The following is a 26,876-nucleotide window of genomic DNA, read 5'->3' as shown; positions in this document are numbered from 1 at the left end:
CCGCCGCCGCCGCAGTTCGGGGGGGGGGGGGCTCACGTGACCGCGGAGCGCTCCTTCCCGGCGCCGCTCCCCCCGTCACTGCGGAGCCCGGGCCGCGGGCGAGCGGGCGGGAGCGGCGGAGGCCCCCGCCCTGCCGGCCCCCGCGCGCCCGCCCGTGCCCCCATTTCACAGGTGGGGAAACTGAGGACCAGAGCGCGCCAGGACGCGCCCCGGGCGAGCACCCAGCGGCCCGGCTAACAGCCTGCGCCCCAAGGGGAGGGGGACAGCTTCTGGGGCAACGGGGGAGGGGGCGACGCGAAAGGTGGGGGACACGGGCCCGCAGGGGCGGCGAGGAAGGAAAAGGCTTGAGCCCCGACTGCGCGCCCCCCGCGCCGGGGAGCTTGCCGGAGTCCTCGCAGGAGCAGGAGCCGCGTCGTGACCACCCCCGCCCCCCCGCCCCCCCGCCCCGCGGTCAGCGCCTCTGGACCTGCGCCCCGGGCTGCGGGCTGCGCGGCTGGCTCCCCACTCCCAGCCTAGCCTGGAACGGGGGCGGGGGTGGGGGTGAGGGTGGGGGGAGGGACAGCGGCGGGAAGCAGGAGGGTCAGGACAAGAGCTGAAACCCAGGCCGGAGCCACGGGGATCCCTCCAGCCGGCCTGCTGAGGCCCAGAGAGGGGAAGAGATTTGCCCAAGGTCACATGCAAGCCAGCCTCACCGAGGGGGACGCCGTGGGGGTCACACACCTCCAGGAGGAAGTGGCCGGGTGTCATCAGGGCCAGAGCTCTGGGCGACGATGGGTGAGGGTATGCTTGGTGGCCCCGTGACCATGTCCCAAGCCACATATAACATTGATGTTAGAGGGGATCCTTGAGACCTCTGGATCTCACTCCTTTGCTCTAATAACTGGGGAAACTGAGTCTGCAAAAGAGGTAGAGACAAGCGTCCCATCTAACCAACCCTCGAGAATTAATGGATCAAGCCGGCAGGACCCTCTGAGGTCAGAGTCCAATTGGCCCACTTCACAGACAGGTTAGGGAGGACTCAAGCCTCTATTCACTTATTCAGCTTATTTATTAAGCACCTGCTGTGCTTAACAAGGGACTGTCAGATCCACCTCCCCACCTCACCCCAAAACCCCTTCCCAGTCCCCCACCATCCTTCCAGCCACCAGGACTGCATTTCATTAAGGAAAATATCTGGGACCTCAGCATCCCTTACATCAGCCTCTGCAGGAAACATGCAGCCCCCTGAGTTTTCAGTGCCATGAGGGCTGGGACCAGGGCCATGTTTCTCCACCAAGACTCTCACCCAACCAAGAAGAGCTTCAAATTAAGAGCTTCAAATTAATGGTGAATAACAGGATATGCCTCACCCTCATTCCACCTCCAGTCCCATCTGCACATTCGAATAGGCAGAGGGGAAGTGTGGATCAGTTCTTTCCAGTCCTTGGGTCAAGTTCTCCCTCCTGCAAGCCCTCGCCAGCCATGGGTGGGAAAGAGGCCCCAGCCTAGGGCTCCTTAAACTCTGAACAGCATAGGAGTGGCCTGATACTGATGCAGAGGGTCTGATGAGCTCCTGCATTTCTTTTTTTTTTTTTCTTCTTTTTTTTAAGATTTTATTTATTTATTCATGAGAGACACACACAGAGAGGCAGAGACACAGGCAGAGGGAGAAGTAGGCTCCATGCAGGGAGCCCAACACGGGACTCGATCCCAGGTCTCCAGGATCACACCCTGGGCTGAAGGCAGTGCTAAACCGCCGAGCCACCCGGGCTGCCCAGCTCCTGCATTTCTAATAAAGCTACGCGGTGTTGCTGGTGCTGCCGGGCCACAGAGTGACTACACTTCTGGCGGCACTCTACAATGAGGTTGTCGGGCAGTCAGAAGACAACTGCTGGGACAGAGGCCAGAGGCCAGAAACCTGGAACACCACCTGCTTACTCTGAGCCATCCCTCACGCCCCCAGCCCCGGGTGCAGGACCCCTTCATTTCCTGCCCAGCATTGGGCCTGGGCCTGGATCCCCGGGGTATATAGTTGGTTCAAAGCTGTAATGAGAGAAAAGTTCAATGAGGTTGGTCAAGGCACTTCTGGGGATGGTGCAGAAGGGATTTTGTATTGTGCCAACTGCCCCAGACAGGTATGCTCATTAGGGCACTGGTCCTGGGAGATGCTTGGTGGAATAAAATCCCACTTGAGACAGGCTGGCTGAAAGCCTAACAGCCTTCTAGGGCAGCATGCACTCGGCTGGCTTGCCTACAGTAGGCCTGGGCTCACACATCTCAGGAGGGACACACAAATCCCAGAGCTCCGGGAGGCACATCTCCTCACATTCTCCTGCTTTTTTGTACGCTGGGCCAGATGGATCCTTGAATTCAATTCGAATCACAATCCCAGTGTCTTTTCCTGCTTCAAATACTCCCACAAAGAGCCCTCTCTCCCCCTCCATGTTGGGAGGCAGAGACCATGGGCTCCCAACTCTGCCTAATGGTACCACTCCAGACCGTGAGTGGACACAAAGGGGCCCCAACTGAACCAGAGCAAGAGGGGCAGGCAGAGGCAGCAGTGGCGCGAAAACACACGAAGCAAGCAGTCACAGCTGTGACCTTTCATGGTCTGGGCTAGCAGACTCCAAGATCCCCAAGGGCCCAAGGGCCTACTGGCACTGGGGGACTGAACGTGACCGACCCTGAGCAGGCCAAAGAACGAAGGCTCTTCCGTGCCAAGCCTCTCTAGTCCTTCTTTATAATCAAGGAGCTTTCGATTACAGCATTTTCCTCTTTACAGAAAACCTCAACGCAAGAGGCTTATAATCTCCAGTGTGTTCTGGGGGGCACCATTCTGAGACTGTCAGGGCTCCTGGGGTGAAGGCAACACGTGCCGTAGGGGGCTGGGCACGCAGCCTGGCATGGAGCCTAGGTACTGAAGGGAAGATTGGACAAAGGCCCCAGAGCTTTACTTTCCCTGGCCTATTTCAATCCAAACCACTCAGGACTGACCGCTCACGCATGGCTGCCTCTGGGCACAAGCCTTTTCTTTTTCAAACACTTAATACGTTGCAACCTAGCCACCACCCCTGCCCTCCCAAGTGCTGAAAAATGAAAGCTGGCTTCAAAAAATCTGACATCTAAGAAGCCTGGAGAATGAATATGTGGGTGGCACATTAGACTCAGAATAATGCACGAGGGAGTCCAAATATTGGGCAGCTGCCTCCTGAAAGAACTCTGTGCCCCCCCCAACCTAAAATGCGCCCCCTAAAATGGGGATGGGGTGGCCCAGCAGAAGCAGGGGAAGAAAACTCAAAAGTGGCGGGTCCCCAAGGTCTGCTATCCATGGAGCACTGAGTAAGCTCTAGGAGGGGCTGGGGAACGAGAGGGTGGCCTGCAAGGGTGGCTGGTGGGATAGTTCCAGCCCAGAGAGGACAGACAGGGTGGGTGGAAGGCTGCCATGCTGATGCTAGGCTGCCCTGAGGGACTCAGTGTTGGGTTACAGAAGTCTTTGGATCATGAATGTGAACATAGCTAGGGAGTCCCTCTTTGAGGACAAAAGAGGCAAGCCCAAAGGTGGGGGCAGCCCTGGTCATACCAAAGCACTAGAAAGCTCGCTCCAGGGGTCTTACTGTCACAGAAGAGCTTCTAGTGGATCCTGAGCTGTTCATTCATTTTTCCTAGCTGCAAACATTATCATGTGGCTACTGTGGCTACGATGAAGAAAAAGGTGGCCAGAGCCCCTAGGAGCCTGGAGTCTGGTACTAACTAGGTTGATGCCTTTTCTGAGAGACTCGAGTGCTTTCTGATGCAGACCTAAGATCCAGCCCAGCTCTAACTCTAGCTCCCAGTAAGACAAAAATAAATGTTTCACTCTAGTTCTAGAATTTGAGATAGTCTGGCATAGTTCTCTCTCCTCCAGAGAACCAGTGCGTGCTGCAGGTGGGAGAAGATGCGGCAAAAACCATAGGCAGAAACCAAAGAGGTGACAACGCAGACTGATAAAACGAGACAAGACGTCCTTAAAGGCGGTAGAGTTGGGGGATTTTCCCAAAGCACTCCCTAGCGCTTCCTCAAGAGGGTAGGTGGGTGTGGGAGTGGAGCCCAAGAGATGAGGCCCCAGTGTTTCCTTCCGCCTAGTTCATGTTTGACAACTTCTACACATCCAACTTCCTTTCAGAGAGAACACTTGGGCCCAAAGGGGAACATATCTGTCCAGGAACATAAAAAGAGCTCATAGCTGTTAAGTGTTCCCTTGGTTATAAACACAAATAAACCAGAGAATGGAGGGGAGGAGGGGAATCAAGATACAAGTGTGCAGAGGTCAATGTGCCAACTAGCAATGATTTAACCCAGGCGGTGGCTGCCTAGGCCTTATGGTTGCCCTGGGGTGTGTCCCCCACTTCCTGAGGCCCAGGGCCTGCCTCCTCTGGCAGTACTAACACAGATCTGGAAATCAAGCTGCCATTCCAGCTGCTGTCAGAAGCCTGGCTCCTGCTCTGGCTGAGATGATTTCACTCCACAGGCCCTGACCCAGGCAGTCCTAGCCAAGTCCTGGAAAAGCAGGGATGCCCCCAAGCCCCTTGGGTCTGTTGGGTGGGTGGGGGAGGGTGGGACAGATGATGCCCTCTGAAATCAATACAGTAATTATGTTGGACAAGCTCTAAGAACTGACTTCAGGAAAAATCAGACAGCCTCTCATGAATGAGAAAGTGTGAAAACACAGTATGGGAAGAGCCAACATGTCACTTATGCCTGTGGGATGGCGGCCATTTGGCAGTAGGATCTGCCTCTTTGGGGATCATGATCTTGCCTCTCCTGGGTGGGTTACAGCAAAGGCTCAGGCAGTGACGGGAGATCCCAGTTCTAAAGGTAAACCAGTGTCAACTACAAGAGGTCATACCACTCCTGGCTGGTCACCAGGAGATGAATGCTGCGACCTCCTTCTTCCCAAAATCTCATGAAGAGATACTTGAATCTTACCATATGAAGAAATGTCACCAATTTGTCTGAAACGTATGCATTTTTTAAAAAGTGATGTGCTTTGGTTAGCAGTAACTTGATAAAACTGGTCCTGTGGTTTATTTGTTAGAGAAGGGGAAGCACAGAAACGCCGGTCTCACATACTCTACTCTTGAATAATATTTTTCACTAAAGTCTCAATAGGTAAATAAAAAATGAAAAGCACGTGATGCTTCTGCATTGCACCGTGCTCCCCGGGGCCCACAGAGCTCGGCTTCTGGAGCTCACGGCACCTGTTCTTGATGATCCTGGCAATGACAATCAAAACATCGGCAGCTCCCCTCTAGGGCAGGACCTGCCCATCACAAAGACATAAACCCTCCACACGCATTCTGAACGTGTTTCAAATACCTTTCAACATGACCCTGCAAACAAACGGAATCAAGGCAGCTTACGGTTTGGCCATTAGCTTCATTTTCCTTACCGGCCAACAGGAAAGATTTATGTAACAGGATGGTTGAACACCTGTCCAGTCATGATTTTAGCTCTAAGGGTTTCCGGCATAAGGTGCACGCTAAAGTTCCGAGAGAAGGGGTGTGGGTGTGGTTCCATCACCCCTTTTGGGAGACTTGCAGGAAAGGTTCCATGGCGTTCCCTCACAAAGACTGGGGTTTTTCTAATTACAAAGAATGATGTAAAGTATTTTACCCCCAACGACACTTATTACTGCTTGATCTTTGGTGTGGGAGGGTAAACGAGGCAGCAAATACTACCGCCTTCTGAGAGACAAGGAAACTAAGACAAAGCAAAGTAACCTTGCTTAGTTACAAGGTAAATGGTAGAATTACCAGGTGACCTGACATCCCAAACTTGCCATTTCAACACCCACCCACACACACATGTGCCATACTGAACAGCTGGCGCACTCCTTAGCCCAATTAACTCAACAGCCAGACTTAAAATCCCCAGCAATATTGGTATCTGCACGATGTCTGGGATTTGGGGGCGGTGAACTGTTAGCCTTCAGGATCAGAGATGTGGCTGGTGACAACGCTGTGCCTTGGAGATGGGTGTGGGGCTCAGGGTGTTGGAAAAAGGGGGAGAATCTCCTTAAAATGAAAATGCTTTCTTGGACTGAACTCTGTTCCCAGTCCCCTGTAACACTGAGCAAACAGAACATTAAAATGCCAAAGAGAAAGGATGGGGTACTCCATGATTCCATAACAGGAAGGACAGGCTTTAATGCTCATTTCACTTCAGCAGCTTGTTTGGACAGAGATAAATCATCCCTCGGGCATTTGAAACAGGTTCTTCAGTACCAGCATCAGCTTCAAATATTAACCAGGGTCTGATCAACAAGGCCGTGACCGCACAGACCACTGCCTGGAAACTGAAGGTAACAAATGCACTCTGGCTTAGGATTTCGTGGAAATAAAGGGACACTCATTTCTTTTTAATTTTGCAGAAAGGTAAGAATAATTCTAAACAACAAGGTTTATTAATACACAGAAATATTCCCCCAGGGAATGAAGATGTCCAAATGGCAAGCTGTATTTCAGGTAATGTCAACAAACTGTACCAGCAGGGCTGTAGTACACATGAGATCGGGCTTAAGGAGCGGTCAGAAATATAAGGGGGGGGGGGGGGGGATCTGAGGCTTCATGTTCCCTTCTACCAAGAATCACTCGTGCATGGCATAAAAAAATCTGATGGGAGTCTCTGTGCTTCAGTGTGGTCACAGCCCGGACAATTGGTCTCCAAATACTTGTTAAGTACACAGGAAGAATTGGGTTTTACATTATACCTTGCACCTGTTTTCCCTGTGCCAAGTGGGGAGGGGGTCAATACAAGGACACTAACATGCATATGTCTCTTGGTAACAATCCCTATTGTGGGTGGGAAAGAGGTCCCAGGACCCAGCCCAAGGTTTCTCAACCCCTAAGACCACAGGAGTGGGTGAGGATGCAAGTCTTGTGTGTCTGGGGCCTGCACTCCTACATTTCCTTTCATATAGAAGTCATCTCTACAACCAATGTGAGCCTGAAATCATGACTGTGAGATCGAGTCGCATGCTCTTCCAACAGAGCCAGCCAGGTGCCACCCTGAGCTCCTGCACTTCTCATAAAGCTTTGCAGCGCTGCTGCTGTGATGAGTAGTGCGGGTCGGATAAGGTAAGTTGTCAGGGCAGGAAGACGACCGCCGTCTGCATGACTGCTGGCTCCTGCTGGACCTGGCCCACTCCCAACGCTGGGCAGAGTTAATAAAGGAGCCACTACAGCACAGAGTGGATTATTCATATTGAAAGACTCCCCAAAAGCCATATTTTGTATCATAGCATAAGGGGAAAAGACTCAAGTAATATATTTTAAAACTGTCATAAACAGCAAATTGGGGGGAAAAATCATTTCTGGGGCTAGACATGTCTCTGTCTTTGTAGGTTAAAGGGAAACTGCTCTGTGAAGTATGAAGTGAACTCGCTCACAAGTCTTTACCTTGGGGCAAGAACAAGTTGCTTGGTATTAAGTTTTATGCTGCAGCTTCACTTCTTTGGAGTGAAATAAAGGACGGAGACCTAAAACTCACAATTAGCTATCGGCAATCTCAACTGAGTGCCTTCCTTGTGCTGACCGACAAGGCGTTAGCAGCTGGTTGCTAGGATGGCGTTCAAGGGTCCTGTGTGCGGCTCTCACTCTCCCACACAGGCTCATTAAACGCCCCCTGGCTCATCAGGGGGCACAGACTGGAGACATTGTAAACAGAGGGGAAAACACAAGAAGTTGTAATTTTACCAAACAGCCACAATTATTCTCATAAATGGAGCTATTCACAAAAGGGATCTGCCAAGGTTACCAGTCCTCAAATTGAAACCTACCTCCCCCACACATTTGAGTTTAAATTTTCAGGGGGACAAACGGTGAGAGTATAGCACTGACCCCAAGGCTTTTTAAAAAAGTGTTTACAAGAGAGACACCCGGAGTCAGCATCTCTGCCATAACCTGTACATACTCATTAGAAAACAGTGAAACCAACACATTTTAGGTTCCATTTAAAAGCACCCCAATATTCTTAAGAATGTTGGATAAAATACACCTCCTCCACACACTTTTCCTTCTTGTTGAAACAAAGTGATCTGAAAGCTCCTTTCTGGGCATTTCAGAAGAATGCTTTCAAAAAGGGAAGCGAGATCCAAGAAATGGTAGACTCAGAGGATGGGAAGAAATAACTTTTATAAAAACCTCATGTTATCCAAATGTACTTCAGTCCACTTTCCTCTTCTGATAAGGTGGTCAGATTTTTCGCAAGTGCAAGGAGTACTTGATTTCCTGATTCTGAATTAATAGCAAAACTGCATGAGAGGAATGTCACATGCAATACATGTTTGCCATCATTTTGGAATGCATGAAAGCCAAGGCACTGAACCCCAAACTGAGACACAATCCCTCGCTCCCTGGAGGAGACATGCAGGTGCCTCCTCTTGGACCCAACACTAAGACCATGGGACGGTGTGTAAGGAGGGTACGCTGGAGCCAACACGGAGCATCTAATCTGAAGACACTTTTCCACAATTACGGCAAGTTCTTCACTTTCATGCTTTATTGAAAGTAAAATATGAATCAAAGACAGGTATTGGTAAGCAGGTTATGTCTCTAAGAATTACTTTTTAGTTCAGAGCAGAATGTTGTCCCATCTACTGTGATACAAATCCTTTATGGACCAATGCATCTGGTATGAAACTCGAGCAAGGAAATATAACAGAACTTTATTCCCTCCCGTGACTATAAATCTCGTATGTAAACATGATTTACGGTTACTGCTACTAAACTGGTTCCATCTTCACTTGCCCCCCTCCCGCCCACCACCCTCCCTTAAATATAAAATTTGAAACATTTCCTTCAAGTCTGGTGTCCTTCAGTGCAATCTGCTTTATTTGACATAAGGCATTTGGGACAGTCACTTCGGAAATAGTTCTCCGCCTTTTTGGAAGAGTCATAGAATGGTTTGATTCTTAAATCCACCTTTTCGTTATTGTTAATGCCCTAACATGCCAAACTCCTCTCTTCCCTTCTGGTCATTTCTTTAGCAGTCAGCAATTGTTCAAGAGATTAATGTCCAAGTAGACCAGTACCTGGGAAAAGAAACACACGTGGAGGTACAGTTGGGAACCGAAAATTCCATTTGCCAAGAATGCATCATCAACAGGGAACATCCAACTTAATAAATGATCACAGCAGCCCCTTGACGTTGAAGGATAAAAAAAAAAATATCAGCAGACTCCAGGCTTTCAGCTAAATCACATTTCTGTTGAAAGCCATGTGTTTCCTACGTGGTATCTTCACACATGTTAATCAGATTCTATTGATGCTTTCATTTGATGGCCATTTTTCATAAAGAAATTTTTTGCTTTGTTTTTGTTTTAACCACATCAGGAGTTTCTTTGTAGTAGTAACGTGTAGACAACAAAGCTGCATTGAGAGGAGGGTTTTATTTAGGCCAGTATCTTTGCTCACTCATTTGCTTTAGCAAATAACCCCTGGTATCTGATTCAAGCTCATTTCTTGGCAGAATCACCAGCTGCCTCGGACCTCTGGAGTAGGCCAAAAAGAATCATGATGGCAACAGTTATATCTGTAGATGTCAAAGGTCTGTATCTGATGAGTTAATAAGTATTGCTGCACCGAACTATAGTGGCCATGATGTGACAACACACCACTGTGTCTCCATCCAAAGTAATAATCCAAGAAATGCCTGCATTCTTAATAGATTAACGAAACCTTTTCACTGTACCAGATATAATTCAGCAAATTCCTTTCCTCTAATTCTTAACAGTGATACACAATCTGTTTTCCGCTAAGATGGGACTGATTGAAGGAACTGGGAAAAGGTAAATGTAAATGTCAAAACACCACTAGCTAATCCCTTAAACTCCCACCCCGCCCCCCTCCACCAAATGAGAAAGGGAAAGTAAGACGGACATCTGGCAGTAGATACTTTGAACACACGGCCCTATCTGAGGCCTGAGTGCTGAAAAAGATAATGAAGAAGCTTGAATAAAAAATGCATTTAACTAAAATTAATTTCAGTCATGAGACTCAGATTGAATTAAATTTTAAAATCAAATTACAGCCTTCGCTTTAAGAGAAAATTACAGTAGGACTCTGACATTCATGAGCAAAACATGACAAATGTAACTTACCTTTAAACCCTTCTTCCGGCATACATACTAGAAAAAAAAGAAGAAGAAAAAGAGAAAAAAATTCCAAAATGAAAAGACTGTTGGGATACACAAGAGTAAGATCACTTCGATGTCTAAAGACAAATATTCACCCATAATGATTACCTCTGAAGTTTTGGGTGAGAATAAACAGATGATGATTTTTATTTTTATCAAAGCAGCACACGTACCATCATTAAAAAAGTCCAAACACAGTAACTGGAGCCAGTTTTTGCAGGACACTGGGGGAGGCCTGGAGAAAACCAGGCGACCCGTGTCCTTGAGAGCCGAGTCTCCCGTTTCCTGCCATTTCCACATTCTAGAAGGAACCACTTGTGATTTGGATAGTGCTTTCTTCTGGTTTTTATTTCCAGATAATGTGTTGAGATGACCCTTGAACAACGTGGGGATGGAGGCACTGACCCAGAGCATGGTTGGAAATCTACAGAGCTTTGGACTCCCCTAAATTAACCACTAATACCCTACTGTTGACTGGAAGCTTTCCCAAAGATAGTCATTCATCACATATTTTCTATGTTGCACGTATTACAGACAGTATTATAACAATCCAGTAAACTAGAGGGAAAAAGTGTTATTTCTTTCATTTTAAAGATTTGAGAGAGTGCAGACAAGGAGGGCGGGGGATAGAATCCTGAGCAGACAACCCATTGAGTACAGCTTCATCCCAGGACCCTGAGATGAAGTTAAGAGACCCTTAACCAACTAAATCACCGAGGCACCCCAAGAAAAATATTATGAAGAAAATCATAAGAGAAAATACATTTACAATGCTGTACGTGCACTTAAAGAAAAAAAATCCATGTATGAGTGGACCTGCACAATTCAAAGCCATGTTGTTCAAGGGTCAACTGTATTGTTATCTCCTTACTTAGATGCTATCTAATACCTTCCTCAAAGAAAAGTAAAAATCCAGTTCTTCTACCACGGCTTATATAGGACCTGCCCCCCAGACCATCTATCCTCCTGACAATTATATTCTCTGTTAAGCCAGTCAGGCTCCGATATTCACGTTGTTTTTATTCCATGAACAGTGCTGACAGTCGGGACTCTTTCGTGCGTCTTGGTTATATTTCCTGTCTGGTGGGGCTTGTCTCATCTTTCTGGAGTTGTTAACTGCTGCATTATTTATGTCTTCCATTTTCTCTGTACCATCTCCAAATCAATCATAAGCTCTTTTAAAGATGGGTAAACCTGCAGACAGCCATCCATCACTTCCACTTTGCCCCCATGGACATCCTTTGCCAAAGCCTGTGCCCCTGGCTTCGATCTGGACATGGGGTGCTCACCTTGCCTACACAGAACTTCTCTTCTGGGATATCCCTTCACCGTCTCCTAGGGCATTTCCCCATGTTGGATCTCTATTAATTGGTTGAACCATTATAATTCATCTTGACTTACACTGTTGTTTAAGAGGAGCACACCCTTCCATAGTATCTTGGCAAATGGTGCATGGGAGAGAAATGTTTTGAGGCCTCACATGTGTTCTCGAAAAACCATTAAGTGTGAGGGTAAAACAAAGTCTGTCTAGTTGTAGGATTCTAGACCGGAATTCAATGTTCCTAGAATTCTGTGGATAACAGCTTGAATCCACCAGTCTACCTTTTTATTCATCCTGTGAATGGGACTCTTTTCCTTCACCTCTAAGGATGCTTTTAGGATCCTTGAATCCCTAGGTTTTCACTGACTACATTAGTCCATGTAATCGTTTTAATTTTGTGAATCCCTTTCGGTTCCCTGAATGTTCCTTCTATCTAGTTCCCTACCTAGGTGGTATCTCCGTATTATTTATAGTAATACTTAAACTTTCTTATGATTCCTGAATCAACTGCTTTCTCTGGGTTGCTTATTTTAATCTGCTGACAGACACCTTTCAGTTCTGTGCTCTCATTCCATGTCTGGTGGTCTGGAGCTGCCTGTTTCTAACGACTAACGTGTGAGGACTATTCAGGGGGCACCAGAAGGCTTTCCTGAAGGGTACCTGCAGGATGAAGCACTTAGAAATTTACCCGTCTGTAGGTGACTTTCTTCAATTGGCCAATATTCCCAAGTGGTATTTTCCGCCCTCCTGTGTGAGGCAGAAGCGGCTGCCAGCATCTGAACAAAAAGCTAAGGGAGCTCTATCTGCTATAAACAGCCTCAATCTCACCTTTGTGGTTTAATTTGTTCAAAGAGCCGGGACACAGGTGTGACAGGAGCAGTGATTGTTGTTGTGGGAGGGGCGGTCTCACTACTTCTGGTCTCAGGCTCTGGAGTCTGAATTAACTTGGGTCCTTGCAGACCTTTTCCATCAGCAGACTTACCTGTACTTCAATTTCCTCAGGGCAGTTAATTACTACTCTTTTCTCCGCTTTCCATTTCCCCAATTGTTACAGGCCTATTTCTCTTTTTCTGAGCTTCTCTGATAAATGATGTAACATATCAGGCTATCTATCAATATGTAGAACCTTTTTCAAAGTTAAAAGCTTAGTTAGATGTTAGCTAGTTCTAACACGTTAAGCAACACATTCCTCAAACAAGTTTCTTTACCTTGCATGACGTCATCCATTGCGGCATAATCCGCAATTGGCTCATCAGCCTAGAAAGACAAAGGAAGACAATTCAAAACCTTAAGAAGCGGGAGCCTGGAGCAGGAGCATGCCAGACCCTCACACGGGTCGGACCTGAGTCAATGAGTATTTTACAATCAGACACAGATGTAAGCACTGTCTAGTAGAGAATGGGCTTCAAGCCACAGCCAGTGACGTCCAGGAATAACAGAGGATGCCCATCCCAACAATGACGCACTTGTAGACTCATCACTGCCCAAACTACACATTATCTGTGGCGTTGTTTTCCCACTCCTAAAAACACTTTTCGATGTGGATATGTTTAGATCAACAGAGATTATTAAACTCAGATTGAATTATAGGAGCTAGGAAGCCAGTGGTGACAGTGAGTGTGAATTAGGTGGAAACCAAGTCAGGCCGGTCCCCTAGAAACAGGTTAGCTGAAAAAGACATTTTGTTCCCCCTTGCCACAAGGAACAAAACACCCATTCCCCTTTCAGGACAGAAGTCAGCAGCTGTCCAAGCTTATGGCAGGAGAAGCTGCATGGGCAAAGAGGCCAACAACCAGTGTTGGACTCTACCTGCCTGGCGGCACTGCAAATGCTTACACTGATAAGAGCTGCTTGGAGAATTTTTGGACGTAGAGTCCTTAAGGACGGGGCAACTTTAGGCTTTAATTTATTCATGAGAGAGAGGCAGAGACAGAGGCAGAGGGAGAAGCAGGCTCCATGTGGGGAGCCCGATGTGGGACTTGATACCTGGTCCCCAGCATCATGCCCTGGGCTGAAGGATGCACTAAACCGCTGAGCCACAGGGGTGCCCCAACTTTGGGCTTTTAGAAGAATTCCACAGAACTTACGGTTGCCAAGAAAAGCAAAAAATGAACACGAGGAGGGGGCAGGTTAGGAGGAGGGTACATGGATGTGTGGAGGACTGGGCATGGATGTGCTTCACTGAGGGGCCTAACTGGATCTGCCACCAGAACTGAGGGTCCAGGGTAGGAAAAGTACATATTGCAGTTCAAATACCTGACAAATATTCTACTGCATGGATGACACTGGAAGCAGTGTGAATTTGATGCAGTAATGTTTGGTACTTCAAAGTAGGGATATTTCTAGCCACCGAGAAACCAATGAGGCAGAGGGAAGCGGCGAAACGCAGCCCCTAATGCAGCCTGCTCAGTGACTCTTCTTTGATGAACTCTCGAAGCCCCTGCTTTCTGAAACACTTCCCACTACTCCTAAATCTACTCTACCTAAAGCCTATTTCCATGCCTTGGACAAAAATCCTATTAAGACAACCAGAAGTATTTTGACTGCTGTAGCCAAACCTCGTGTCTAACATTTATTTCCTAGTTTGACTGGCCCGTACCACTGAGCCAAAGGAAGAAAGAGGATGCTTTAACAGAAGTATGGTTAAGTAATTCTGCTGATCCAGAAGTTTGGGTGGAGGCAACATCTATGATTTTTAACAAATATTATGAAAACCCCACAAGAACCAACGATATCTGGACCTCCTCTCAGTCTCTTGTGGCTCAGCCAGTGCTGGAATCCAGAGGCCAGCAGAAACTCCCAGCAGTCACTCATTACCACACCCTGCCGAGGACTAGATGCGATCTTAACCAGCGTCTACACATGCATGGTCTTCAAAACCTTGTAGAATTTCCTCATGTAAGGAGCCGTTACCTACCTTTAACAAAATGACAGATTCAGGAATGACACCAAGGGTTCCGAGAGTGGCACAGTCATCACTTAAAATCTTTCCATCAATTGACAGATTCTGGTCAAAAGGAGCAACTGAAAAGGCATGCATGATCTGTGCCAATACAAAAGAAAGTCTGTATAAGGCAAAACACTGATATTTATACCCTATTTGAATAAATGAACACATGGGTTCTTTAAACAAAAAACAAGTCTTCAGGGTACAAAAGACACTACTCTCAGCACACTGGCAACACTCCCATTGAGAGTTAATCCCCCCCGCCCAAAAAAAAGGGAGTTAATCCCAGCCCATGTGGGAACATCCTTAGGAGGTCTGGTAGAGAACAATTATACCCACAGAACCTTGGTTCAGCACCTTGCCACCTCCCCAAGAGTGGTGGTGTGGGCTGTCCAAGGAGCAGAAGGTGGACCAGGCTGATATCTCCTCTGGTTCTAAGATTTGGGCAAGGACATCACTATCATTCTCATCATGCCCAGATCCCACATTCTATTATCAAGTCGAGTCCAACTTCTTTTATAAAACCATCTTTAAATTAACCAGCAGGACATCTGTTTTCTTCTTTCAGTCTTAATTCCGTCATCAAGCCTGGACTATATAATTCAGACCTTGGGAACGCTGTAACTTCTCAGTCTTTTCTCCAGGAACCAAATAGGAATTAAGGGAAGGGACCATGTACCCTATTATAAAATGTCTTGCTTCATGTATTTTATTACATGTATGTTTTATTACCCCAATATCCATGATGTTGTAGGAAAACTATTCTAACTTTATACACGCCCTATTCCTCTACTCTTCAGAATGTCAAAGGATTAAGCAGCCCTGAGCCAACTGTGTGAATAATAGGGCTCAAGAGCTTTCCATGCTGAGAAGACTATGACCAAAAAAGCGACTTTAATGATGGCATACAGAAAAATAAGAACCAGGACAACAAACACTGGCCTCTCCTCCCTGTTAGGCGAAAATCTTAACCGGACTTCACAAAATGACATCAGCTCCCATGAAACAAACAGATGGATCTATGGCTAATGTGCATTGATATCAATGATCTGCCTGTGAATCCCTAAAGTATTTCAGCTGAGCAATTAGTACTAACAGGACACTTCTACCTAAGCCAGGCCATTGCAAAGGCATCAGGCAAAAGTAACCAGCCCCAGGTTATCAAATGGAACCTGGGAGGAAGAAAGAGTTTCAGTGGACGTGTCTAGTGCCAACTGAATGTGGGCAATGTCACAGCTACTGGACTGTGGGGACACTTTCCAAGTTTCTCCACATCACCTCTATGAGGCTGGATAAAGCAAATAATACCTCCAGACAGCACCCTCACTGTGGGGCTCATGCTCAGTACTTTATGTTTTGAGCATACACACAAGGGCATTTAATTTCTTTCAACAACTACTGAAGCTTTTATTAAAAGGCCACTGTGAGTTGGAATGCTTTCCTCAGGCTGGAAATAGGAAAGTCAGGGAGTAAACCCACCCTGGAGGGGGTATAGACGGCAAGGGCAAACCATGTCATGGAGATGGTGACAGAGGAAGGCACCTGTCAGATCTGAGGAGGAGAAGAGGAAAGCATCAGTTCTACAGCTGAAGGCTGAGACAGGTTTGTAGCAGAGGTGCTACGAAAGATACACAAGTCTTCACAAGCAAGGAGAAAACGCTCTTTCAGAATGAGGTACAGGACCATTAAAGGCCTGGAGGCTTTTGGTAATTCAAAAATCATAAAAATGCCCAAGTATAATCACTATTACGTATGTGTGTCTGTGAAGTAGGGGCAGCATCCATGATCTATGGAGCACACCAGGAACGAGACCCGGTTCCCTAAAGGAGAGCAGCTTTGGCCTGCTTGCTATAATGCTGGGGAGCAGGGTGAGGGAGGCGGTGGAGGCTAAAATAAGGAAACACAGAGGCAGCAGCTTCAGCTGGGAGCCGTTTAACCTCGGTGCTAACGTTTCCTCCTCCATAAGACGCGCATCAACACCCGCTCAAAACCTATCTTTGGGAAAATGAAATAATACAATTAAACACTGAACATCTGTGAAAGGAGATGAATCAATTGTACTTCCATTAACTTTACGGTAGAAGAGGTGGATGAATTAATAATCAGGCAAAGCAAGCGTCTTAAGGTTTTAAGCAACTGTAAATGGGCTTGTCTAGAATAAAACATTTACAATTTTATAAAGGTTGTCCTCTTATTAATTTGGAAATGCAATATCCCTGAGAGGAAAGGCTCCATCAAATATAAAAAGGGCATTACATACTTAAAAAAAAAAAAAATCACCCACCACTGCTAACTGAGGGTCACAGGCATACCCATTACATACCCCAATGCTGGCTAGGCTGCCAGGTAAAAGGCCACATCTAGTGCAAGCATTCAAAGCTACCACTACTAAGAGGCGACAGAAAATTGTATTGCATGGTCCTTTGTATTGAGTCTGGATCACAGTGACCTCAAAGCCCGGGCGAGGGGCGAGAGGAAGGACACTGAAAGGACCCATCTGAGAAGAGCACATCGGGGGTTTCCTTTGAGCTATTGCTTACTTCTCATAGCAACTCGGTGCAGGTAACATGCTCCTACACAGAGATTTCTGCTGACTTTTGATTTGTTCTTTAAAAATGGCAGCCCATAATAAAAGCAGAAAGCAGCACAGGCTTTTTGAATGTCTTTATCCACAGGGGCTCTTTTTGTAATTTAAAGGTTTTGAATGTTCGAGGTTTACCACTGACAGGCAAAAGGCCGGTGACAGAAACAAGCTTTCTCAGATGTAAAAGGTACAATAACAGAGTAAAGATATTATGCCAACACGTTTATTTTCAGAGCTACGGGTTCAACCAAGGGAAATACTGTTCCCAGGACAATCTGGAACATATAACACCCTCAAAGGAAGCCTGTACTTTTGCCTCAATTACAATGATAAATATCAGCAAGAAAAAAATGCAGAAACAGTAAACTATGCCACATGAAAGTAGCAAAGAGGGAAATTTGGTCAACTTTTTGGATATATATCAGTGCCTGAAACAGATTAGGAGCCAAATTTTCTTCATGGACATCTTGAACTTATCAGCCCCTCTTGCCTAGGTCTTGAGACATATCGTTGCCATGTTCGTTTATTCTACTTCAGTATTGATACCAAGGAATTAGTGCATCATGAAGCATTTTCATGATGCCTACACTGCATTCAGTGAACTGATGTGGAAACCAACGCTTGCTTTTTGTGGGGTGGGGGGTGGAGTAAGGAGGTAAATAATCAAAAATGAGTATTTAAAAACACTATTTGGAGAACACCACTGCAAAGAAAGGTAAAGGTAACTTTAAAGTTCTATCAATCTTACCCCACTCCCGGTATAATCAATCAATCAAATAAAAATAAAATTCTATCAAGTAGATTTATCTGATACCAAAAATATTGTGACAATTCCAGACTCGTTGGAGTGTATAAACAATGAAGTCGCTGCCTTTTAATTCCCCTTACGTTTCACAGCACATCATGGTAATCAGCTTGATACCTATCAATTGGTCAAAGGAAAACACACAGCATGAGGACTGAGGGACCGACTATCCTGGAAACACACTCTGGGCAGCAAGTGCAATGAATCTCAATGTTTCTCATGATTTGAAAGCTACTCAGAACTTGTGCAAGTTTTCAGAACTCAAATCACTTTCACCTTCACAGAAAGATTCTTGGCGATTTTGTGTGGTTTAAACAATTTTTAAATTTTTTCAAGTAATCTCTACACTCAAAGGGCTTGAACTCATGCCTTGAGACCCGGAGTCGCATGCCCTACAGACTGAGCCAGCCAGGCACCCTTGATTCTTGGATATTTTTAAAACTTTGAGTCTTTCTAAAAGAAAGGGTTATTCCAATTTAGGGGCCCTGTAGGCATGATTGTGAAATCAAAAGAACCCCCTTTGAGTGGACTAATACCATGAGCAGACAGAGGTTAACACGGCCGACTGTGAAAGAAAACAGAGAGAAATACGTAAACATAGGGGAAAGCAGGAACTCATGAAGGTCCTCAGGGTCCAGAGCATATTTAAAACAAAAGTTGTATTTTCCTCACCTGAATTTTCAATTCTTTTAACGTTTGATTAGCAGAAACAAGAAGTGCTTTCTCACCCCGAACTTTTCTATGTCGCATACTGCGCCGAATAACTTGCTTTTGATAGGCTATATAATTTTGATGGGTGATCTTTTGTCGCTTTGTTCCTCCATTGCTCTGTAATAAAAGATCCAAAACAAACAAAGCACTGAAATTACCCACTCTGTGACCCACGCAGCTAAGTTCATTACGTAGGCAATAGCAGTTTACTTACTGGTCTCGACCATTTGAAATCAGTGTCAACAAGGAGTAGAAACTTACTGGTGGTTTCATACTTAGCCAGCTCACACAAAATTGGAGGGGGAAAAAGTTGAGGGAGATATACCTCACTACATGTATGCTCCAGGCTATCATTACAAGAAGACATTTAAAAGCAAAATGCTAAGCCTGACCTTAAATCAGAAAAACATACATCTGATAAACTAAAGAACCTTTAAGATTATTAAATTTGATTTGTGAATCCTAACATTGTATCAAAATCTCCTTCCCTTTTGAGAGTGGCATGGAAACTAAGTGTAAACAGCTGAGGACTTGAAAACAAAAGACAGTATTAATAAAGAATCAAACTTGGTTAACTAAAAACAGGATGGCATGTTGTTCCCTGACAGGATCACCAAGTAGCTTTGTCTGTGAAATCTTGGAAAATACGAAACCTGAGACTAATCAAACATTTATATTCTATTGCCAATGGACAGGAAATATAAAGAACAGAGAAATTAACATCAGTGATATAAGGAGGCAATCAGCTGAATCCAGGAAGTGGGACAATCTACAAAAAATGAAACTGAGATCTACTTAAATAACAAAGAGGAAAACAAAGGAGTTGAGGAGGTAGGACCAATATTCTAGATATAACGAACATATACTTTGACTGGATGCTGGTTTGAAAGGAAAATATTTGTGATAGTTGCAAATATCTGAATATGGGTAATATAGAACACTGGGTTAGTTACAGGTTGATATAAGTATTTAAAAGTGAAAAGTCATGATGAATACCATTTACCCAAAGATATACAAAATGTACAGGTATACATGAGTACAGAATTCAAAATGTAGCAGGCCAAAAAAAAAATTATAGGTAAAGACTCAACTGTCTTCCTAAAATACTCCCATAAAGAGGTTCATTGTCAAGAGTCTTCTTTTAACCAGGCCAAGGAATGAGAGAAACAAGATTCTTTAAACAAATTTTTTCCCCTGCTTTAATTAAATCTGGATGAGGTAACCCCCAGGCCATGGCTCTGTTCTTTGCAGTTGTCATTGAGTGTTAGCTGTGCATAAGGAGAGCGGTTTAGGGGTCATTATGGACACACATGCCACATCCTCATTACTAACAGAGCTCCAGAGATTTACACAGCAGAGGAGGATCAGGAAGCAAGCACAGAAGAGCACTGGCTCAGGGTGACACCCGCTGGCTATTCACTGCACAAAGATAGGTTTGGCTTTGGCCCTGGCTATATAGAGGGTCGCAAATGGTTCTAATATTTGTTAAGAAAAAGTTGTGCAGAAGGGGGAATTAAAAATAAACAAAAAGGTATTATCATTTTCCTCAATCTCAATGGTTGAAAGGAAGCTGCAACTAATCCCACAATTAGGAAGGATAAAAATAGCTGCAACAAAACAAAATTGTACTGTAGACATACAAAACACAACCAAATGACAAATCCCTGGACATTAAGCAAGATATATACTTTTTAAATGGCTCTTTAAACAGGTCTAAAAGCTTTTCCCAGAATTATTTTTTTCCAAAAAAGAAAAACAAAAAATACCACATAGAATTTAAATCCAACTTATCTGACAAAAAACAGCTGACTGCTTTTAGATGGCTTTCAATTACCTAAGTGATATCCAACCCCGGATGCATCATTAACCTGTATTGTAGAAAATGTCCAAGTCAAAGGGACTGGGTTGATCTAGCTTAGAAAAAAGGGGAGGGGGATTTGTTTCTCCCCATTAAGGATACACAGAGATGCACCATGTCCTATCATGGGGATTTAAAACAGCAGTTGCAGTCACCACGCACTAAGATACTGTAACACGTTACAAAGATAATGTCAGGATGCTGAAGTTCTGAAAGGCATGACATTCTTCTGGGACCATCTCCTCTTCTAAAGGAAGGACACACTTCAGTTTTTTTTTTTTTGAGGACTAAAATATTTAAAACATTCCAGAGTATTTTACAATATCCAAACAAGGAGAGAGAAGACAGGAGAAAATTATAATGTATATTTAAAAGAAATGCCAGCATAAAAAGCAATGTTTCCCAACATTCTCTGTCTTATTTGTAAATATGAAATCTGTTGTCATCCACAACTGAGAAAAGTAATTCCACATCCACTCTGTAAAAATTGCTGTGGTTATAACCACAATGAACAAAACTAGACATTCAAAAAAACTGGCTTCCCAAAAATCTAAATCACTTGAAAATATAAAGAGTGTTTTAAACAACTCAGGGTGAAAAGCAAAGCTTGAAATAACAGAAGCTAAGGACAATGTGAACATTTACCAAGTTTACCAGAAGAACAGAAAATGAGTCACTGACAACGGACTTGGAAAAAAGATGAGATTTCCAAATTATTAAACCATACTTCCAAGAGATAATCATTGAAACAGTATCATACTGCCAGCCAAGCAATGAAAGAGAAGATGGATATGTTCATGAACCAACATGCCTATGATTTTTTTTAAAGATTTTATTTATTTATTCATGAGAGAGAGACAGAGACAGAGAGGCAGAGACACAGGCAGAGGGAGAAGGAGGCTACATGCTGGGAGCCTGACGTGGGACCCAATCCCGGGTCTCCAGGATCACACCCCGGGCTGAAGGGAGCACCAAACCGCTGAGTCACTGGGGCTGCCCATGCCTATGATTTTAATGCAGCAACTAAAATGAGCAAAATGAGTCTGCGGATCTGTGAATTGCAAGATGGATGGGCTGGGACAATGGGGACATGAGAAGAGTTGATGACAAACACGGTTAGAAGCTGACCACAAAAGATATGTTTCCAAACTCCAATCAAGAAATCAACTCAGGGGGATGCCTGGGTGGCTCAGCGGTTAAGCCTCTGCCTTCAACTCAAGCGTGATTGCAGAGCCCCAGGATCGAGTCCCACATTGGGACTCCTGCCTGGAGCCTGCTTCTCCCTCTGTCTATGTCTCTCTCTCTCTGTGTCTCTCATGAATAAATAATATCTTTAAAAAAAGAAATCTCAAAAACCATCCCCAAAAAACTGAAGACCTACATCTTCAGTGGTCTGATTAAGCACAGTATTTATAACATGTCGTCAAAATTTGGTCTGCGTTACCGTAAAACGTATGGTTCTGCCTTATTGCTAAAGCAAAGGGGGAGTCCAGTGCTACCCGCAGCACAAAGGAGACTGGAGTGGCTGGTCCTGGTCAGCAGGGTGATGCACAAAGTGCTTGTTACTCTCCTTCCAGAGGTATTCACAGGGAGCATTTTAGGAGCTCCAAAAAGCCAGGAAATAAAAATATGGATACCTCTGTACCAGCTGGAAAACTACTAGTAACAAGTACATCACAGAGACCAAGGTTCAAGATAAGAGGGCTTTTCAGGCTTTCTTAAATGTTGAAAATTAAGTAACACGATCAGTGTATACAGACAGCACAACAAATCCAGATAGTTCTGCCTCGGGCACAGAGACGGAGATAGCAGATGGCCCGTATAACACTTTTATTCCTTTAGGAAGAAAGTTAATCATAACGTGACTACTGCATTTTAGCAGTAAATAAAGAAAATTGTCTCATCAGTTAAAACTACACTCTTTTTAGGACAGAAATTTGATGAAATTTAAAGTATTTATAGACACCCTGGAGGGACACCTGAGTATCTCAGTGGTTGAGCAGCTGCCTTTGGCTCAAGGCACGATCCCAGGATCTGGGATTGAGTCCCACATTGGGCTCCCTATATGGAGCCTGCTTCTCCCTCTGCCTATGTCTCTGCCTCTGTATCTCCCATGAATAAGTAAATCTTTAAAAAAAAAAAAAAAAAAAAAAGAACACCCCGGGCAGCCCAGTGGCTCATTGGTTTAGTGTCACCTTCAGCCCAGGGCCTGATCCTGGGGTCCCAGGATCGAGTCCCACGACAGACTCCCTGCATGGAGCCTGTTTCTCCCTCTGCCTGTGTCTCTGCCTCTATGTGTGTGTGTGTGTCATGAATAAATAAATAAAATATTTAAAAAAAAAAAAGGCCACCATCATCTGACTTTGAGATGCTGAAACATATCTACACCATATATTAACCATATTCCCATGTTATTTCATGTTTTTAAGATACTTTTCTCCAATATCACTATGAATACACAGAATATAATCAAGCAACCAAATAGGAAAATCATTACAAAAATATTAACAAAATACACAGAAAATAGGCAATTTTAACAGAAAAAAATTTATCATGATGAAATACAAAAATACTAATGCTAAGCTGGTCATTTAACTGACACTTCAGAGACCCAGAAATCCCTTCTATAAACTCCATTAGTAAGATAACAATATATTTTGCTTGTAATGAGAAAACTAAGATAATTTTTTCATACTTCTGGGATCCCTGGGTGGCGCAGCGGTTTGGCGCCTGCCTTTGGCCCAGGGCACGATCCTGGAGAGCCAGGATCGAATCCCACATCGGGCTCCGGGTGCATGGAGCCTGCTTCTCCCTCTGCCTATGTCTCTGCCCCTCTCTCTCTCTCTGTGACTATCATAAATAAAAATAAAAAATAAAAAATAAAAAAAAAATTTTTTTTCATACTTCTATAATCCATGGCTGAACAATAAACCGAGATATATAGGATTCTCATTTTAGTCTTCTTTCCCAGCTAAAGGACTAATCATTGTATTACATGTTAACCTAACTCAGTGGCAACAAATATATTAATTCTGGAATAATGCAGCTTATAGATGCTTGAGAGAAATCAAGGTTACAACTGTGTGCCATCAAAACGAAGGAAAGACTGGAAACAAAGAAAGGAGCAGAGAATCAAAAGTCCCACGGAAGGTACAGAGAGATGTCTAGGGACACAAAGTGGCTGATTTCAGAATGGCAGAAGGTAGGACAATGAAAAGCAGCTTTGACACATACTTGATTAAAATCTGGATCTTTTTCTCCATCTGGTTTAGCTTCTTCCTTATCCTCCTCTGTTTCGGAACTACTCACATTCAGCTCTGGAGCTGAATCCTTCATCACCTGAATGCAAACAAAGAGAAGATGGGTCAGACACTTGCAGGGTGTGGGAGCTTTATCAATGGTGGGATAATATATCGGGCAGAAGTTCAAGACCCAGTGGCTGGTTCTTGTCTTTTAACATGTTCGTATTTACTTTTTATCCTAGGAATTGCTCATGTGTAATGTGGTCGCCATAAACAAAAGCAGTATGTGCAGAAGTTATTATTATTATTATTATTATTATTATTATTATTATTAGGCCTTTACAATGTTATTTTGCAGAAGTTCAAAGAAGTCCCCAGCACAGGAACTATCAAACCATTTAGACATTGGGAACCACAATATTTCCTTAAGATCGAGAAAGGGAAGGATGGAGGAAAGACTCATTTATGTTATGAAATACATAACTCAAAATAGGGGTGCCTGGGTGGCTCAGTCACTTAAGCATCTGCCTTGAGCTCAGATCATGATTCAGGGTCCCGGGATCAAGCCCATGTTGGGCTCCCTGCCTAGTGGGCAGTCTGCTTCTCCTACTACCCACTCTCCCTCCTGCTCATGCTCTCTTGGTAGCTCTCTCAAATAAATGCAATCTTTCCCCAAAGAACTCAAAATAAATAATAAAACCTTTCATAAGTTGGAAATGATTTTAGATACCAATATATACAAGGACTAATAGGCACAAGACTAGTCATTGACACTAACTTCATTTTCTCAGCAAAGCAGGAAAGAAATAAAGTTCAATGTGTGAAGCAGAACCAAAGAGCTTCAAGAGCACACTTTATGAATTATCCCACTAAAACAATGTGTTTGGTTAACAGTCATCAAATACAATATAGTCTAGTCTTGAATTCCGTGAATCCTAGAATCAAATTAATGACATGCCCAGAGATCTGGGTCAGGATCTACCTAAGATCCATTCTTAATATATATAATAAAATGTTCCAAATTCAATCCACAGCAAGATTGATTGATTTTTTTTATTTATTCAGAGGCAGAGAGAGAGAGAGGCAGGCAGAGACACAGGCAGAGGGAGAAGCAGGCTCCATGCAGGGAGCCCGATGTGGGACTTGATCTCCAGGATCACACCCCAGGCTGCAGGCAGCGCTAAACCACCGCGCCACGGTGGCTGCCCCACAGCAAGTTTTAACACACTGGCTCCCAAAATACACCAAAATCTGTCTATTTCATCTACTCTGAGAGAAGAGTACAAGGGGCTCTAAACTGGCCTTTCTTATTCCTGTTCTGCTCTTGCCAATTACAAACACAGTGAGGGTGACATCTTTAGAGCACAAAACCATTCGCACCACGACGTTCCTTGCAACTTTCCAGTGACTTGAATCTATAACTCAGAATCCTAGAATCCTTGGTATGATGTACAAACTATGATAGCTTTTAGTCCTTGCCCTATTTTACTATCCTTCATTGGAAAAACACTCGTGAATACTAGTGTAATGTAGTGTTACTTGAGAGAGACAGAACACAGGAGTGGGGAACTGTGTGTGTGTGGGGGGGGGGGGGGGGGGGGGGCAGACAGTGAAGCAGACTCCCAGCTGAGCAAGAAGCCTGATGTTGGGCTCAATCCCAAGACCTGAAGATCATAAACCGGGGCAGGCACCTCTGGCTTTTTAAATTTAAATGAATTAAAAATTCAGTTCCTCAGTCACCATAGCCACATTTTCAGTGCTTCACATCATCTGTGGCTATTGCTACCACAGCATACAGCGAAGACAGAATACTATCACTGCAGAAAGCTGGATTGGACAGTGCTGCTCTACACATAACTCTATTGCTTCAGTACATTAGATTTACCACTCTACCAGAAGTACAGAGGTCCATTAAAGGTACAGAGGGGAAATTATGGAAATGAGTAAAATAACTCTCCCAAGATGCATTTCTTTTCCATTTCCCATCTAACACTTCCACCTTCACCTTGATTAGTCTCTCCCCACTTTACCCTGCTAGATTTCCTTCAAAAACATTCATTCCTGTTTAGTCATCTTAGGAGTTTATGAGCATATTCCTGTTTGTTTATTTTACGGGATGTTCTACATCTTTTTGAAATTGAAGTATAATTAATGTATCAGGCTATACCAGTTCCAGGTGTGACATTTGTGTACACTGTAAAATGATCACCAGAGTAATGGTTACCATTAAAAATTCTTTTATTGTGATAAAAATTTTCTTTCAAGGTTTTATTTATTCATGAGAGACGGGGGGGGGGGGGGGGGGGGGGGAGGGGAGGGAGAGGGAGAGAGAGAGAGAGAGAGAGAGAAGCAGGCTTCATGTAGGCAGCGTGATGAGAAACTCAATCCTGGGTCTCCAGGATCACCCCCTGCGCCAAAGGGATGCGCTAAAGATTTACTTTCTAAGCAACTTTCAATTATGCAATATTATTGACTATAGCTACCACTATATACATAGATTACATGCTCTATATACCCACGACTTACTTACTTACTTACTTACTTACTTACTTACTTATTTATTTATTTATTTATTTATTTATTATTTATTTATGAGAGAGAGAGAGAGAGAGAGAGAGAGAGAGAGAGAGAGAGGCAGAGACATAGGCAGAGGGAGAAGCAGGCTCCATGCACTGGGAGCCCGACGTGGGATTCGATCCTGGGTCTCCAGGATCGCGCCCTGGGCCAAAGGCAGGCGCTAAACCGCTGGCCACCCAAGGATCCCGCACGACTTATTTTAGAGCAGCCATTCTTTTTTAAAGGAAGAGTAAGATTTTTTTTTTAAGATTTATTTGACAAAGTGAGAGAGAAAAAGCAGGGGGAGCACTAGGCAGGAGGCGGCGCCACGTGGAGTAGGGAGCTCAACATGGTATTCGATACCAAGACCCCAGGATCATTAAATGAGCCAAAGGCAGAAATTTAACAGATTAGGGCATCCAGGTTCCACTGATTTTTTTTTTCCCTATGCTCAAGGTAGGGCTTGAATCCACAACTCTGAGATCAAGAGTCACATGGTCTGGAAATGAACCAGGGTAGGTTCTTTGCAACTGATTTTTTTATGTATTAATTTTTGTTTCCTCTGACTTGTTTATAACTTCTAGTACTTATTGGTGAAGACTCTAGGGTTTTCCATATATAAAATCAAATCATGTACAAACAGTGAGTATAATTTTTTCCTTTCCAGTCTGGATGCTGGATGCTTAAATTTCTTTTGCC

General features: G+C 44.4%; 1 protein-coding gene across 9 annotated transcripts in view; it reads right to left on the bottom strand.

The window, feature by feature from the left end:
• Positions 1 to 8,494: 8,494 nt before the first annotated feature.
• The window catches only part of USP48 (ubiquitin specific peptidase 48), an 84,480-nt gene continuing 66,098 nt past the window's right edge, over positions 8,495 to 26,876 (bottom strand). For 4 of the 9 annotated variants that reach the window (XM_038531695.1, XM_038531700.1, XM_038531701.1 and 1 more), the window contains 6 exons: positions 23,614 to 23,718; positions 18,483 to 18,638; positions 14,392 to 14,517; positions 12,683 to 12,731; positions 10,118 to 10,144; positions 9,168 to 9,386 (listed from right to left, as the gene is read on the bottom strand). In XM_038531695.1, the coding sequence (XP_038387623.1) occupies positions 9,307 to 9,386; positions 10,118 to 10,144; positions 12,683 to 12,731; positions 14,392 to 14,517; positions 18,483 to 18,638; positions 23,614 to 23,718 (543 nt within the window). In that variant the 3' untranslated portion in view covers positions 9,168 to 9,306. The other 5 variants (XM_038531697.1, XM_038531699.1, XM_038531698.1 and 2 more) reach the window with 4 other exon arrangements.

This window comes from Canis lupus, chromosome 2 (genome assembly GCF_011100685.1).
Source record: "Canis lupus familiaris isolate Mischka breed German Shepherd chromosome 2, alternate assembly UU_Cfam_GSD_1.0, whole genome shotgun sequence".
Lineage (NCBI taxonomy): Eukaryota > Metazoa > Chordata > Mammalia > Carnivora > Canidae > Canis > Canis lupus.
Note: the sequence above shows the minus strand (reverse complement) of the source record. Positions and strands in the feature narration are given on the sequence as shown.